Here is a 17,313-nt window from a genome sequence, read left to right as displayed (position 1 = left end):
GGGGTTACTCCTGGCTCTGCACTCAGGAATCACCCCTGGCGGTGCTCAGGGGACCATATGGGATGCTGGGATTCGAACCCGGGTCACTCGCGTGCAAGGCAAACGCCTACCCGCTGTGCTATCACTCCAGCCCCTCATTCTGACTTTAATTTGCATTTTCTTAGAGGCTATTCATGCTATTTTTTGTTTTGTTTCTTTATTTTTTGACATTTTTTTTTTCTTTTGGGGTCATACCCGGCGATACACAGGGATTATTCCTGGCTCTGCACTCAGGAATTACCCCATCAGTGCTCAGGGGACCATATGGAATGCTGGGAATCGAACCCAGATAAGCTGAGTCCAAGGCAAATGCCCTACCCGCTGTGCTATTGCTCCAGCCCCTTGTTTTTTTAAATTTTGGACCACATCAATGATGCTCAGGAGTTACTTCTGGCTCTGAAGTCAGGAATTATTTATGGTGGTGCTCAGGGGACCTACATGTAAGGGCAAACACCTTAACTTCCCTGTATTGTCTCTCCAGTTTCTCTTATTATATCTTCATGTGCTTAATTGCTACATATTTCACCCTTAAAGAAATGTATACTTGGGAGGCTGTAGAGACACTACAGTGAATAGGGCTATTGCCTTGCATGTGGTCAATACAGGTTGGATCCCTGGCACCCTGTTCGTTCCTCAAGCCCCACCAGGAGTAAGGCCCAAGCAGAGCCAGGGTTGGCCCAAAAACTGAAAAAGGAAGGAAGGAAGGAGTATTTGGGGCCAGAGAGATAATGCAGTGGGTAGGGTGAAGCCAACCTGGGTTCAGTCCCCAGCACCCAATATGGGAGGAAAGGAAAGAAAAGGCCCATCAACAAATTCCACTTAAGCCTGTTTGTCCATCCATATGATTCTTTTTGTGGAACTTCTTTGATCTGTGCTTCAAAAGAGACACGACAATTCTTAGAAACTCTCCACTTATAATCATTGGAATTTCATTTATTCATTTTATTTTTGGGGCACACCTGGCAATGATCAGGATTTACTCTTGGCTCTGTGCTCAGGTATCATTCCAGGTTGATTACATGCAAGGCAAATGCCCTATTTGCTGTATTCCATAGGGTTTCTCCATAGGCTCTGTACTTCGGAATTACTCCTGGCAGTGCTCAGGGGACCATATGGGATGCTGGGAATTGAATCCAGGTCGGCTACGTGCAAATACCCTACCCACTGTACTATTGCTCCGGCCCTAGGGTCATTCTCTTTGCACTTGTAGGATCTAGAAAGGTACAGATCATCACCAGTCTACGGAAAAAAATGTCGATGCTGCATACTTGAATAACAGTCTCACAGTTCTCACCAGAGTTTTGTAATTTGAGCAAGCTACAATATAAAGCATTTCCAATGATGCGGTTTAAGAGAAAGCCCCTTTAAGATCTTGATTGAATTTTTATTTTATTGTGGGGCAGGGGAGTGGAAGGGAGGGCAGTTGGGCTATACTTAACATCGCACAGAGGTTATTCCTGTCTCTGTGCTCAGGAGTGACCCTTGCTGGTGCTCAGAAGACCACATGTGGTACCTGGAATTCAAACCAGTTTTAGCAGGATTCAAGGATGCAAAGTGCCTTAATCCCATGCTATTTCTCTAGCCCCAGGTAGAATTTTTAATTGTAAGAGGGGGTGAGAATACCAAAGAGAGAATGTAAACAGAGAAAGAGTCTCTAACTACCCATTTCTTTAGTTTTTAAAATATATATGTAGGGGCTGGAGTGATAGCACAGTGGGTAGGGCATTTGCCTTGCATGTGGCCAACCTGGGTTTGATACCCAGCATCCCATATGGTCCCCTGAGCACCGCCAGGAGTAATTCCTGAGTGCAGAGCCAGGAGTAATTCCTGTGCATCGCTGGGTGTGACCCAAAAAGCAAAAAAATAATAATAATAAATAATAAAAATAAAATAAAAATGTATATATTTGCACACTGGTTTGCATTAAAGGTGAGATATGCAACCTGTAACTTTGATTGTCTAACACGGATATGTTTCCAAAACTCGTTAGTAATAGAGCTGACCCTCCAGTCTCGATACCTGCATTCTTTCCTGCACGTTATTATGCCTATCAAGGAGTTCCTTCTAAGCTGGTCACACTAGAAAAATCTCTTGATGTGTAATTTTTTCAGAAGTTGTCCAAATTTGTGCTGTAAGTTATAAATAAATGTTATTTTGTTTATGAAGAATGATGAATGTTAAGTAATACAGAAATAGATTTCCCCTGGTGTTGGAGTACAATGGGTGGAGCTCTTTCCTGACACATAGCAAGTTCTGTCCCCGGCACCCCATATGGTCCCCCGACAACTTCCAGGAGTGATCCCTGAGCACAAAGTCAGGAGTTAGCCCTGAGCACCACCGCCAGGTGTGACCCCCAAACCAAACAAATAAGAAAAAAAAATGAGGACTCCCGAGCAGTGCTCAGGAGGCTCAAGGGTGAGACCCAGTGAGTCTTCCCAGCTGGGTGAGTGTTCAGAACACAACCTGAGGATGTGGTACTCCTAGTACTGAGGTACCAGTGGTACCCGGGCCACTGGTGGTGAGGAGTCCTCCAGGGATGCAGCTGTGGGTGCCCGGGAAACCATGAGTGTGCAGGCTAGAGGCTGGTCATTCAACCTCCTGCCCTACACAGCTGACTGCGCTCCACAGGGAGTAGCGCCCTGCCCCCACTCCCAGGCCTCTGAGCACTGCTAAGGGGGCAAGGGCCTAAATTGGTTAATCAGAAAATAAATAACACAATGTCTTAGATTGTTCATGTCACAAAATACGAAAAAAAAATTTTTGAAGTAAAACAGATTTTATTTGGAGGCTTTGAAGGGGAGGAGGGAGAGAAAGTGGTAGAGAGTATAGAGTAACCCGCCCAAGAGAGAGAAAGAGAGCGGGCTTCTCCAAGGGCAGTGAGGGCCCCTATGCACGTCCCAGCATTTGAGATGAAAGCATGAAAGTACACATCTTAAGAGGGGAGATGCGGGCCACACATGTGCTCAGGTCGCCACGGATCACTAGCAGCACATGGACTCCGGCAGCATATGCGCCGAAACTTTTACTTTTATATATTGTTAAAATAAAACTATTGGATAACACTCTTGGTTGAGACTAATGGAATAAATATATTGAAAAGTTTTTAATTTACAGTTTCCCTGTGTTTCAGAATATTACAAATTAGGAAAGAAATAGTTTTGTGGGTTTATTTTCTATAGGACCAGCACTTGGCAGTGCTCAAGGCTTCCACTCTTGGTGGTGCTCGGGGACCATATGAGTGCCATGGATTGAACCTGGGTCAGGCGTGCCCTGTCCACTGTGCTATCTGTGCAAGCCCCTTAACCCTCGTCAGTTTGAAAACAGTCTTTGTTTAAAGCTTTTCTGTATTAATATTTGGCCTTCCCTTCAAATACCATTAAAACATGTGAGAGATTTTAATAAAATGGTCTTCAAATGTGAAGATTAAGGTGCATGTTAAGTTATGTCAAATACCCATGGTGTTCCATTGTCAGTACAAAAGGACAAGGAGCTTGGCTGTAACAGATGGCAGATTGATTTATGGTACAACAGTGTCAAGATTAATGCGTGAGTTGGGGAGGTAGACTATTTGGGGTTAATACTGCCTTTGCCATTATATTTGCAATTCTGACTTTGACCATTATTTTTAAGCCAAGTTGGGGCTCCATTCCTCATCTCTAAAATTAGAGTAGTATTATTATGTCTACCACATAGGAATCTGATAGCCTAGTTCTCCCTCTTGGAGAACCTGGCAAGCCACTGAGAGTTTCCTGCCCACTCAGGAGAGCTTGGCAAGCTCCCCGTGGCATATTCATATGCCAAATACAGTAACAATGATGGGTCTCATTCCCCTGACCCTGAAGAGCCTCTAATGTGGCACCACTGGGAAGGACGAGTAAAGAAAGGCTACTCAAATTTCAGGGCTAGGATGAATGGAGACGTTACTGGGCCCACTCGAGCAAATCCTTGATCAGCAGGATGACAGTATATACATACCTCTCAGAGAGCCCAGCAAGCTATCAAGAATATCCCGCCCACACAGGCAGAGCCTGGCAAGCTACTCGTAGGGTATTCGATATGCCAAAAACAGTAATGGTAAGTCTCATTCCCCTGATCCTGAAAAAGCCTCCAATCGTTGGGAAAGATGAGTAAGGAGAGGCTGCTAAAACTTCAGGGCTGAGGGGCTGGAGAGATAGCACAGCGGGTAGGGCATTTGCCTTGCACGCGGCCGACCCGGGTTCAAATCCCAGCATCCCATATGGTCCCCTGAGCACGGCCAGGGGTAATTCCTGAGTGCAGAGCCAGGAGTAACCCCTGTGCATCGCCGGGTGTGACCCAAAAAGCAAAAAAAAAACAAAAAACAAAAAACTTCAGGACTAAGAGGAATAGAGATGCTACTGGTGCCCACTCGAGTAAATCAACAAACAACGGGATGACAGTGACAGTGATATATTTGCATAAATATATAAATGTCATATAAGCATATATTAAATATGTAAATCACATTATTTTAGTACTATATATTGTTATTGTTTATGTATTTATAACTATAATGTACAAGTATATACTGATACCATATTTTTTTGTTATATATTTAACCAAAGGTCTTCCTTGACTTTAAACTGTGTCTCCTGGGGCTGGAGCAATAACATAGCGGGTAGGGCGTTTGCCTTGCACGCGGCCAACCCGGGTTCGAATCCCAGCATCCCATATGGTCCCCTGAGCACCGCCAGGAGTAATTCCTGAGTGCAAAGCCAGGAGTAATCCCTGTGCATCGCCGGGTGTGACCCAAAAAGCAAAAAATAAATAATAAATAAATAAATAAATAAATAAATAAATAAATAAATAAATAAATAACCTGTGTCTCCTAAATGTCTCACTCCTGTGGCCAGAAGACAGTACAGCAGCTAGGGTCACTGTCACTGTCATCCTGTTGCTCATCGATTTGCTCGAGCAGGCACCAGTAACGTCTCCATTGTGAGATTTGTTGTTACTGTTTTTGGCATATCAGATATGCCACAGGTAGCTTGCCAGGCTCTGCCGTGCAGGCGAGATACTCTCGGTAGCTTGACGGGCTCTTAGAGAGGGGCGGAGGAATTAAAACCGGGTCAGCCGCATGTAAGGCAAATGCCCTACCCGCTGTGCTATCACTCTAGCCCCTAACCCTCCAGCAGTTAGGGTGCATGCCTGAAATGTGTTCAACCTGAGTTTGATTCCTGCTGCCACATGGTCCCTTGAACATTGCCAGCTGTCGAGTCCCTTGAGCACCGTCTTTGACTCCCCTCCCATTTGGGAAAAAAAAAAAAAGCCTAAACTCTACCTTATGCTTGTGCTTTTTTTTTGGGGGGGCCACTCTTTTCAGGGTGCTACCAGATGTAAACTTGGTGTTGCAGTGCTGTGGGTATGAGGCTAGAATGGGGGTAGGGGATGGAGTGAAGGAAGCAACGAAGAATCTTGGAAATAGAACCCAGGCCTCACACATAAAGGGCAAATATTCTACCACACTGCTACATCCCCAACCCATGTTCTAAGTTTTTGCTTTTGTTTTTCTTCGGGCCACACCCGGTACTTAGTGCTTTGTGGGGCCCAGATCACTCCTTGGCAGTGCTTTGGGGACATGTGGTGCTGGAAATCAAACCCAGCATACACTCAGCCCATTGAGCTATCTTTGTGGCCCCCTCATAAGTCTTGGGTTTTTTTTTCTTTTTTTTTTTTTTGCTTTTTGGGTCACACGCAGCGATGCTCAGGGGTCACTCCTGGCTCTGCACTCAGGAATTACCCCTGGCCGTGCTCAGGGGACCATATGGGATGTTGGGAATTGAACCCAGGTCAGCCGCACGCAAGGCAAACACCCTACCCACTGTGCTATCGCTCCAGCCTCAGTCTTGGTTTTTTAAGAGCACACATATCATGCTATAGATATCCAGTAAATAAAGTATAATGAGCTTTGTAGAAATCTTCCCTTTTCACACGTGATTTAGCAATCTCTTGCTCTAAATGTGAGAAGTGTACAACAGTTAGTCTCACTACTACTTTAAGCATTTTGTTTTCCTTCAGTGGAAGTGTGAGAGGCAAAATGAACAGCAGCTACCCTGAACCAAGTGAAGACTCTGGAGAGTGAATGTTTTTAGCCTTTCTCAAATCCCCTGATGTTTTAAAGAAGCAGCATAAGGCACTTCCTCCATTCCCAATGGTTTCTCAGTTTGCAGAAGGCATTACATTTCTCACGGCAGTGGTCTCCCCTAATCCTGAAGTCCCTTACCTCAGATGTAGCTACCCCAGAACCAAGAATGATCATTCTGTTAAGGTTTGGACTTTATGCAGTTGCTCCTGACAATTGAAGTGCCATAAGAGAATGAGTCATTACAGCATCACCAAAGAACTAGTTCTAAATGCAGGGTAGGTTTTTCTTTTTTTGGTGGAGGAGGGAGGAATGGGAGTGGCAGTGTCAAAGAACTGATGACCCTCTACAGTTGGTTTGACTAATCTTAAAGGTAATTCAGATTATGCTAAATTGTGAGGTGACCTCCTACGCACAGAATTCTTGGTTAGCTTGACTAGGCTATGTCCAGGGACGCTGGGGAAGACCAGGTCCGAGGGATTGACCTCTCATTGACCTTGCACATGCTGGAATAGGGCCATATTCTGGACCCTAGCTTTTTTTTTTTTTCCATGTAAGATACCGAATTTAGCTGATTTTTTTTTTTTTTGGCCATAACCTGGTAGTGCTCAGGGACAAATCCTAACTCGATGCTAAGGGGGTCACATACGCAGTGCTTAAGAGTACCACATGATGCCGAGTATGGAACCCCGGCCTCCCACATACAATTATGTGCTTACCGTTGAGTTATCTCTCTGGCCCCTTGCTAATGTTTTGAGTGTCTATACTCATGCCAACTCCTGACACTGGAGTTCACTATTTCTTATCTCAAGGTGCTATTTACCTATCCCTATTCAGACAGCCCTTTTTCCCTTGTCTGGCAGTCTTTCTTTAAAAACCTAAAATGAATGTTTATTGAATGTACTTTGGAGCTATAATTAAGTCTGTAATTAACTCTTAGTATTATTTTAGGTTAAGTATTATTTCCTTGAGTTTGATATGTATTTTGGCTCTTTGATTTATATATTAGATGATACGAAGCTATAGCTATATAACAGGCAAATTAGTGAATAATGAAGGTATTGATTACCTACTACTCACATTTCAATGTACTACTTACGTCACATATGTAATTAATCAGTTCGTTGCATAGTAGGAATGTTCAGCTTTCTAGTTGTAGCCACGGGGAATGAGCTTGGATTCTTCTCTCTTCTATTCCAGATCCCTTTAAGGTACACCATGATGATAGCATGGCTGATTTTCTCTTTCTTCCAAGTGGAACAACCAATGTTTCAGCATTTACAGAACAAAATGATCCTGTGAAAGACAGTTATGGTATGGTTTATCCAACTATTTTTTTCCTCTTTTTCTTTCTTAATTATTGTGAGTCTGCAGTATTATGAGTCTTTGGGGCCACTCTCAGATGGTACTCAGGAAGCTATGGGATTAATTAAACCCAGGCCCTTGCAGCACTTGAACTACATTCTCAGCCCTGAATTTATTTGTCAGCCCTGTTTAGGTGACCAAATGTACTGTCTCTCTGAGCCCTAAGCAAATCTTACTTGTCAGCTGCAGTATCTATATTCCTAGATTTGTATAACTTTTAATATGAAGATATCCTGGCACCTTAGCAAAAGCAGAATTTAACTTTTACTCACACTGTGTTTTCAGAAAGAGCTGTCTAACAGAAATCCAGATCAACAGAGAACAAAGTGGGACTATGGAGATAGCTCAGAAGGCTAGGACATACACTTTGCATGCAGAAGGGATGGGTTAATCCTTGACATTGTATGGGTCCCCGAGCACCACTGTGACTCAAGTACCCAAAAAAAGGAGGGAAAAATTACCAGTGCATGCACTATGTATCACTTGGGAGTTTGAAAGTAGTTCGAAGTGGGAGCTTAGAATTTTAGCTCTTTATATATCCTATATAAAGAACAATAAACTTGTAGCAAAACAGCAAAATAAAAAACCATTTGAGGCCTCTCAAAGTAGCATGCTATGGGAACACATGGGAGCAAACTGAGTTAGATTTGCTTGCATATTCTGCATGTGCTCTGGGCTTAAGAATGTCTTTAGGAAAAGGAAAACTTATGTCCTACTTTTAGGGAGCAGGGGGGAGATTTTACGGAGTTTGTATCTGTTATGCTATTCTTTATACTGAAGATCCTCTAAGAAGAGTATGTTAGATGAATCTCCCATCATTTGTTGGTTTGTTTTGTTACTTGTATTTGTAGTCCTTGGGTTTCCCGCAACCACCCCCTCCCCAGCCATACCCCCGGCCTACTGCATTCAAGGCAAGCACCTTAGCCCTGCTCTCTCTCCCCAACATTCTTCAGGCACTTTGGTCTTAGCATTGACTCCAATTCTTGAGCTCACTCACTACTTAATTGTTTGTTTGCTTTGATGTGTGCAGAGCCTGGCAAGCTACCCATGGCATTTTCGATATACCAGAAACAGTAACAAGTCTCGCAGTGGAGACGTTACTGGTGCCCGCTTGAGCAAATCGATGAACAACAGGATGACAGTGCCACAGTGCTTGCTTTGATGTCTCTATCGTATCTTTTTTTCTCCTCTTTTATGCTCTTCCTGCTTCTCTCTAATGTAAATCCCTATCATTTAATTTATACCCAAACCACTTCTAGTAGTCAACTAACAGATCCCTCTTACCTGTTATCCATTTTTAATTTTTTAATCTTGTGCTGTGAATTGAACCCAGGACCTCATACATCAAGACAAGTGCTCTACCACTGAGCTGCATTCTGCTCGGTTTCTTTTAAAATTCATTCTGGAACTATAGTTAATGGACTAGTGCATGTGTGTTGTACAAGTGGGAACCCTGGATGTGATCTTTGACATTGCAGCCAGAAGTAACTGAACACTGGATGTAGCTCCCTTCTGAAGAAAAGAATAAAATTCACTCTGGGGCTTGAAAGAAACCTCAATGGGTTGGAGTGCATACTTTGCATGTAGGAAGCCTCCGTCTGATCCCCAGCACCTAATGGTCCCCAGAGCTTTGCCAGGTAGTACTTTCCCCTGAGTACTACCAGATGTAGTCCAAAACACTCAAAACAAAATTATCCTGGGGTCTGGGAATGTGACTTCAATGGTAAAGTATTTGCCTTGCATATGTGAGGCACTGGCTTCGATCCCTAGCACTGAAGACCCCTTTGGTACTTCTTAGAATAGCCCTGGGCCCCAGAGTACTGAATGGAGTACCCCCCACCCCTAACAGTGATAAAATTTTTAGTCTAAATAGTGCCTACTGTATTAATCATCCTAAAATCCCTGTGTTAGTATCTTAAGAACTTAAGAGGGGCTGGAGCGATAGCACAGCGAATAGGGCATTTGCCTTGCACTCGGCCAACCCGGGTTCAATTCCCAGCATCCCATATGGTCCCCTGAGCACTGCCAGGAGTGATTCCTGAGTGCAGAGCCAGGAGTAACCCCTGTGCATTAGCCAGTTGTAACCCAAAAAGCCAAAACAAACAAACAAAAAAAACCTTAAGAGGCATCTTATTTTTAAGTTCAATCTAAATTTTTTCCCTTTTTTTTGAGTGGGGAGAGGCACACCCAGCTGTGCTCAGGCTTACTCCTAGCATTCAGGGATTACTCCTGGCAGGGCTTGGGGACCACATGGAGTGCCAGGGATTGGACCCGGGTTGGGCACATGCAAGGCAAGTGCTATACCCACTGTACTCTCCACCCCCATGAATTCCTCCTGCTTTTCTAGATCTTTCTTCCATTGCCTATTGTACTCTAATTTTCCCTCTGGTATGCAGTATCTTTGAATCAAACTAATATTTTAGTGCTAGGAACATTCTTATCCTGTTGGCATCACCATATTGCTCTTTGCAGTGTTCAGTGTTCTGCATCTTAAGCCTGACTATTCCCTGCTTTCTACCTACCTGCTGCTCCTTTTTCTATGAAGCCTTCTCCAACTATTCTGATCCTCATGGTGTTTCAATCTCTTAAAGCACTTAAGTTTTAAAGACTACAGTTTTCGTTATTTAATTATGTCTGTCTAGCCTCTCTAAATTGTAATAATCTTGATGGCAAAAACCAGGTGACATTAGATTGCCTATTGTGTCTGGCAGAGGGAGAGCATAATAAAAAATCCATTTGTAGACCTGATGATGTGGCTCAGTGGTAAGGAGCATGCCTTTTATGCATTAAACCTCAGTTCAGTTCCTGGCACAGGGTGGGGTGTTACAGCACTTTCTGTTTTTTGTTTTTGGGGCCATACCAGCAATGCTCAGGGGTTACTTCTGGCTCATACCTAGGAATTGCTCCTGCCTGTGCTTGGGGAACCATATGGGATGTCAGGGACTGAACCCAGGTTGGCTGCATGCAAAGCAAACTCCCTACCTGCTATACTATCTATCCAGCTAAAAAAAAAATTTTTTTCCCCCAAAAATCCCAAAAAGAATTGTTTATGAGGCTGGGGATAGCTCAGAGGACTGGAGTATCTGCAGGTGTTCAGAGTTTGGTCCTTGGCACCACATGGTCACTAGAGCGGTGCCAGGATCAAAACCCACCACCACCCAAAGCTATTAAACCCTGTTGGGTTTGACCCAAATAGCAAAAATTTAAATTGTGTGCCAGAGAAAAACTCAAGTAACACATGCTTTGCATGCAGGAGGCCTGGATTTGTTTCTAAGTACCACATAATCCTTCAAGTACCACAAGGAGGGAGCCTACCATCCTTCCACCTGCAGCACCTACAGTAGCCCGAGCACTACTGGGTGTGACCCTTCAAGAAATGTTCATGAGGTTATTATACTCAGCAGTGCTCACACTTTGCATTATGTAGTGCCAAAGATCAAACCCTGGTCCTCAGGCCAAAGAGATTATACAGTGGATAGGGCACTTGCCTTGCATGCAACTGTACCAGGTTTGATCTCAGGTTCTGCCAGGATGATTCCTGAACACAAAGCCAGGGACAAGCCCCCAGCACTGCCTGTTGTGACCTCAAAACAAAATGAGCAAATTCCCCCCAAACTCTGACCTCACACTTAACAAAGCACACTTAACAAGGTCCTCTAAACCTTGAGCTATGTTTCCTGGCCTTTAATAATAATTTGGTTATATTTGTCGAGTCCTGGGATGAGGAGATAGCTCAGTGGACTACAGTGTATGCTTTGTTTGCAGGTCGAGATTCAATCCCCTGTATTCATGGTACCCAAGCAAAATTCTGGAAGTAGCCCCTGATATAATGTGCATGTCCCACACACACACACATACACACTTTCATTTGTCAAATTAATTTACAAGACACTTTTTTTGTTTTGGTTTTTGGGACCATACCAGGAAATACTTAGGGGTTGCTACCAGAAATTGTCAGGGCAGGGAGGGAACTGTATCATGCCAGGTCAGACTTGTGCCTCACTTAAAAAGATGTGTCAGTTCATTTAGCTTGTCTCCCTAACCTTTTACATAATATTTTCACTAAATTAACCTCTAATATTGGGAAAGGAGGTGTTAATATTATTTGGTAGGAGCTGGAGAGAAAGGTTTTTGGGCAGGACACCTGCCTTGCATGCAGCCAACCTGGGTTTGATTCTCAGCACCCCATGTGGTTTTCCAAGCCCACCAGGAGTGATCCCTGAGCTCAGCCTTCTGGGATCACCATGTGTAATCCAGAACATATAGTAGTAATAATCAAAGATTGTAGTGACAACATGGTAACTGTCAAAACTGGAAGGTGTCAATAGTGTTTACATTAGTTCTTACGTCTATATGCCTTTATAAAAATATATAAAATTGATTTCAATATTAGGTTCCTTTTATTCCCTCAATGTTAACCAAGTTTCAAAAATGTTATTGTATTTCAATATTAGGTCTGTTTCCCTGTGACACATTTGCTCCTGCAACTGCTGAAAGTCCAGGCTGGCCTGTGGAAGCTCCAAACTCTCCACTTTCAGAATCTGTCATTACCCCACAACCTCTTCAGCCCACAGCAGGTAAATGACACAGAACGTCTTTATCAGTTAATGGTTACAGTATTAGTCAGTAAAAATTATCAAGCTTATATTTTAGTAGTCTCATAGCAGTACAGATTAAAGTTTCACAACTGGACTGGGATATATGTAGGTCAAGTGGTAGAACACATGGGTATGTAAAAGGTCCTGCATCGATCCCTGGCACTATATTACCCCTACCTTTGGTTGTGACTCTTTGAGTGCAGAGTTCTACCCAGTACCTTTGGTTGTGACTCTTGAGCACAGAGTTTTGCTTTGTGAAGATACTATTAAATTAAAAAGAACCAGAGAGATAGTACATGAGGTAAGGCATTTGCCTTGCATATGGTTGCTTTGGTTATGACCTGGTTTGATCTCTTTTTTTTTTTTTTTTCTTTTTGGGTTATACCCAGCGATGCTCAGGGGTTACTCCTGGCTTTGTACTCAGAAATTACTCCTGGCAGTGCTTGGGGGACCATATGGGATGATGCCAGGAATCAAACCCAGGTAGGCCACATGCAAGGCAAATACTACCTGCTGTCCTATCGCTCCGGCCCCTGGTTTTGTTTTGTTGTTGTTGTATTTTTAACTTTTATTTTTTTAATTGAATCACCGTAAGAACAGTTACAAAGATGGGCTGGAGTGATAGCACAGCGGGTAGGGCGTTTGCCTTGCACGTGGTCGACATGAGTTTGATTCCCAGCATTCCATATGGTCCCCTGAGCACGGTCAGGGGTAATTCCTGAGTGCAGAGCCAGGAGTGATCCCTGAGCATCGCTGGGTGTGACCCAAAAAGCAAAAAAAAAAAAAAAAAGAACAGTTACAAAGCTTTCAGGTTTAAGTCTCAGTCATACAATAATCAAACACCCATCCCTTCACCAGTGCACATGTTCCACCCCCAAGAACCCCAGTCTACCCCCACCCCCACCCTGCCTGTGTGACAGATGATTTTCACTTTGCTCTCTCTTTGCTTTGTTTACATTCAATTTTCGACAGAAAACCCACTATTATTATTGGAATATTAATATTAGAATTAATATTGGAATATTCCACCAACAATCAGACCTGCCAAAAAGGCATCATTAAATCATTTGCTTTCTATTGCTGATAGTGAAGAGCATATGATGTTGCACGGCCGCAAGAGCGGCCAAGCAGTTTCAGAATTCTGGTATTTTCGTAATTAAGTCCAGAGGTATTTCTGCCAGCAGCCGGTGTGTTCTGAGATTGGTTTGTGTCCCTCTGGGATCATGGCTGTTCAGGAGCAGAGGAGCCAAGAGTGGAGGAGCCATTCATGGGTGGCTGCTTGGGGTCTCGTTTAGGTGGAGAGCAGGGCTGGTTCCACCCCCTCATGGCGAGATTTCCCGCGTGCCCCATCACTGCAAGCTCCTACCTCTCTGTACAATTAGTTCTGGAAAGTGGTGGTCGCCATGCTGCCTCAAAGGGGAAAAGGCCAAAGAACAAAAACCCTTCTCCTCCGGGCGGCCCCTGGTTTGATCCTTGTACCACATATGTTTCCCTGAGTACTGCCAGGGGTCACTCTTGAACCAGAATTAGCCCCAGTGTGCTGTGGGGTGACCCCATGACCCCAAAATAAAATAAAGTCATCTTCTGAAAAAAGAAGAGTTTTATATCTGTCACAAATGTTCTTGAGTAAAAAAATAAATAAATAAATAAAAATAAATTAGGGGGGCTGGAGCAATAGCACAGCGGGTAGGGCGTTTGCCTTGCACACAGCCAACCCAGGTTCAAATCCCAGCATCCCATATGGTCCCCTGAGCACCGCCAGGAGTAATTCCTGAGTGTAGAGCCAGGAATAACCCCTGTTCATTGCCAGGTGTGACCCAAAAAGCTAAAAAAATAAAATAAAATAAATAAATAAATTAGGGGCTGGAGTGATTCCTGAGTGCAGAGCCAGGAGGAACCCCTGAGCATCGATGGGTGTGACCCAAAAAGCAAAAAAAAAATGTTCTTGATTTACGTGTTACTGATTTCATATTTAGAGAATAGTTGAAATGTAATATTTGGCATATGCAATAAAAAAATGTTGGGGGGTCCTCCAGGTATTTAGGAGTCCTGGGGTCCTCCAGTGATTCTCTGCCAACTGGGCCAGTAGTCTGAGATCAGGACCTGAGAACACACTTACTGCAGAGGCCCCCCTATAGTGTTAGTAATTACCTTACCTGGGCCACCCAGTTAATGCTGGGGACCTCCAGGGTCACATCTATCAATGCTCATGGGACTGTGTGGTGCTTTGAATGGATCAAACTAGTGTGCCACATGCAAGGCATGGCATGCACCTTAATCCCCGCACTATTTCTCTGGCCCTAGAAAATCCTTTAACTCAGTGCAGATTGAGAGTTCGTTTTTTGGGTTTTTTTTTTCCCCCTTGATGATGCACAGATTCCCTTCCTAACTCTGATGATATATATGTGTTGCTTTTTTAAAAATCCTGTGAATTTGGGGGGGCTGGAGATATATAGTATAGTGAATAGGATGCTTGCCTTGCACACTCCATACCTGAGTTCAACCCCCCGAATCCCATATGGTCCCCTCTGCACCACGAGGAGTGATTCCTAAGTGCAGAGTCTGGAGTAACCCCTGTGCATTACTGGATGTGGACCAAAAGCAAACAAAAACCAAGTAAAATCATGAGAATTTCAGGGAGTGGAGAGATAGATCAGTGGGATGGTGTTCAAGGGACTGTGCTATATTAGAAATTGAACCCACTCTTCCTTATGCAAAGCCTGTACTCCAGCCCTTAGAGCTATCTCACCAGCTACTAAATTCTGAATATGGAGCCATAAAAAGATAGTTATCGTCCCTAAATTTCCACACTTACTTATTTCCCCTAGTGCTGGCTGAGGATGTAGAAATGGCACCAGAAGAGAAGGCTCCAACAGAAGCGTTGGACGTAATGATGGGATTGAAGGTGCCACCAGCAGAGATGGCTCCAGCCAACGATACGGCACCAGCTCCAGAAGCTGAGGTGACATTGACTAAAGACATGGAATCACTTACTGAATCAGATGGAGCCCTGGCCATGGACATGGAATCATCTGTTGAATCAAATATGACACTTGTCCAGGACATGGTACTGCCCAGAGAATCAGAGGAATTTGCAGATCAGGATGTCGTATTGCCTACAGAAATAAATGTGTCTCCAGCCAAGGACATTTTACTGCCTACAGAAACAGAGGTAGCATCACCCAAGGACATAATACTATTCAAAGAAACAGAGAGGGAACCACCTATAAATATAGATTTGACCCCAGCTGAGGGCATGATACCACCCACAGACAGTGACATGGCCCCACCTAAGGGTGAAGTATCACTCTCAGAAATAGATGTGGCACTGGCTAAGGACATTGTTTCATCCACTGAAATATCCTTAATAGGGGATGTGGCCTTATCCTCAGACACAGAACTTACCCTAACGGGTCATATGGCACTGCCCCCAGAAACAGAAGTAGCCTCCATCAAGGAGATGGCCCCATCGCTAGAGATGACTCTGAACAAAGACGTGTCCCCATCCCAAGAAACAGAGATATTTCTGGGAAAGGATGTGGCACCACCCCAAGTAACAGAGATGGCTGTGGGCCAGGATATGACTCCACCCAAAGTAACAGAGATGGCTGTGGGCCAGGATGTGGCTCCACCCAAAGTAACAGAGATGGCTGTGGGCCAGGATGTGGCTCCACCCAAAGTAACAGAGATGGCTGTGGGCCAGGATGTGGCTCCACCCCAAGAAACAGTGATGGTTTTGGACGAAGATGTGCCTCTGCCACCAAAAACAGAGGTGATCCTGGCTAAGGATGTGGCTCTGCCCTCTGAAACAGAAGTTACCGTGGCCAATAACTTGACTCTTGCCAAAGATGTTTCACCACCCGAAAAAAGAGAGGTGGCACCAGTTCCTGTTAAGGACATGGAAATTATACAGACACAGGAAGAACTCAGTGAGGATTCCCAGTTAGAATCTCTCCAGGACAAGAAACAGTCAGCTTCACCTACTTCCATGATTTCACCAGGTATGGATTACACGTACTCCTTATTTCTGCCTATCAGATGTGGTCTTCAGAAGAAAAAGGGACAAATAGTTTTCCAGGTAAAATAGTCACACTGTACTTTGCAAGTCTATATGCAGTTCTACGCTTGAGCAACTCGTTCTCACTTTTATCCTCTTCCAACACCCCTATTCTTGTGCTCTTCTTATCTTGCTTTTTTTTCTCATTAACAGATAATTGAAGCAGTGAAAGAGAAAATTCTCAAACTTCCACTGCCTCATCTACCTAACTATTGTATCTGTTTCTATCAACAGTCTTCCCTTCCATTACTATAAGTAAATTACCCCTGCTTGTGATTAAGGCCAGTCTGTATTTTGACTCAATCCACCTCTCTTACTTGTTTAAGTTAATTGCTCTAGCTTTTCTCCCCTTTCTTACCTTTACTATTTACACTCTTTTTATTGTTTCTGTCAACTAGCATTTTCCCACCTTGAAGGGAAGTCCCTCTCAACACTCCTCTGTTCCTCCTTCCTTCCAGCTACCATCTGTTTCTCTGCTCCCCTCATAGGAGCATGGCTCATTCCTCAAAAAGTTCTCATTTCCAATTTCTTTAAGGTGGAGAAATAACTGAAATCATGCTTCTCTGACCCCTTTGTGATTGTTACTCTTACCTTTAGAACCAGCCACAACCATGGGCCAAAAGTACAACTTGCCAACAGATGAGGATTCTGTGTTAGAGAAAGTAGAGCAAGAGAAGCAATTTAGTAGTCAACCTCCTGAACTTTCTTCAGAGACTTTAGGTAAGTTGGGCAAACAGTGGACACCTTTAAAATTGGGAATCAGGGTGCATCAATGTAAAGGACAGATGTAAATATTTGCTTGTTACTTTTTTTTTTAATCAATCACTGTGTCGACTTAGGACATGTAAATTTTAATTGCGTTTTACTATTCTGTCCTGCACAGTTTGACAGATTATTGACTTATAGGTCAGTTTACTCAGCTATAATGGTGTTTCTCAACCTTTTCCCAATCATGGCCACCTCCTGACCTTGTTTCCTTTCCATGACCCCGATCCCCAAGTCCTACTATGTACCCCGCTAGTCTCCCCTCCATTTATACGTTTTTCGTGTGTGACCCCCTTGTAATACACTAGAGGACCACAGAGGGCCAAAAGGCACTCAATGAGTGCTAATATGTAAGATGAATGAATTTATCATACTACATACTGTGAGTC

General features: G+C 43.8%; 1 protein-coding gene across 1 annotated transcript in view; it reads left to right on the top strand.

Annotated features, from left to right (window-relative positions):
- Nucleotides 1–17,313, top strand: part of MAP4 (microtubule associated protein 4) — a 172,719-nt gene that overhangs the window by 116,034 nt on the left and 39,372 nt on the right. The window contains 5 exon segments of the mRNA XM_055135293.1: nucleotides 7,340–7,453; nucleotides 11,959–12,081; nucleotides 14,922–15,544; nucleotides 15,623–16,103; nucleotides 16,757–16,883. Coding sequence (XP_054991268.1) covers nucleotides 7,340–7,453; nucleotides 11,959–12,081; nucleotides 14,922–15,544; nucleotides 15,623–16,103; nucleotides 16,757–16,883 — 1,468 coding nt within the window.

This window comes from Sorex araneus, chromosome 4 (genome assembly GCF_027595985.1).
Source record: "Sorex araneus isolate mSorAra2 chromosome 4, mSorAra2.pri, whole genome shotgun sequence".
NCBI classification, from domain to species: domain Eukaryota; kingdom Metazoa; phylum Chordata; class Mammalia; order Eulipotyphla; family Soricidae; genus Sorex; species Sorex araneus.
This window is presented reverse-complemented; position numbering and strand designations above follow the sequence as displayed.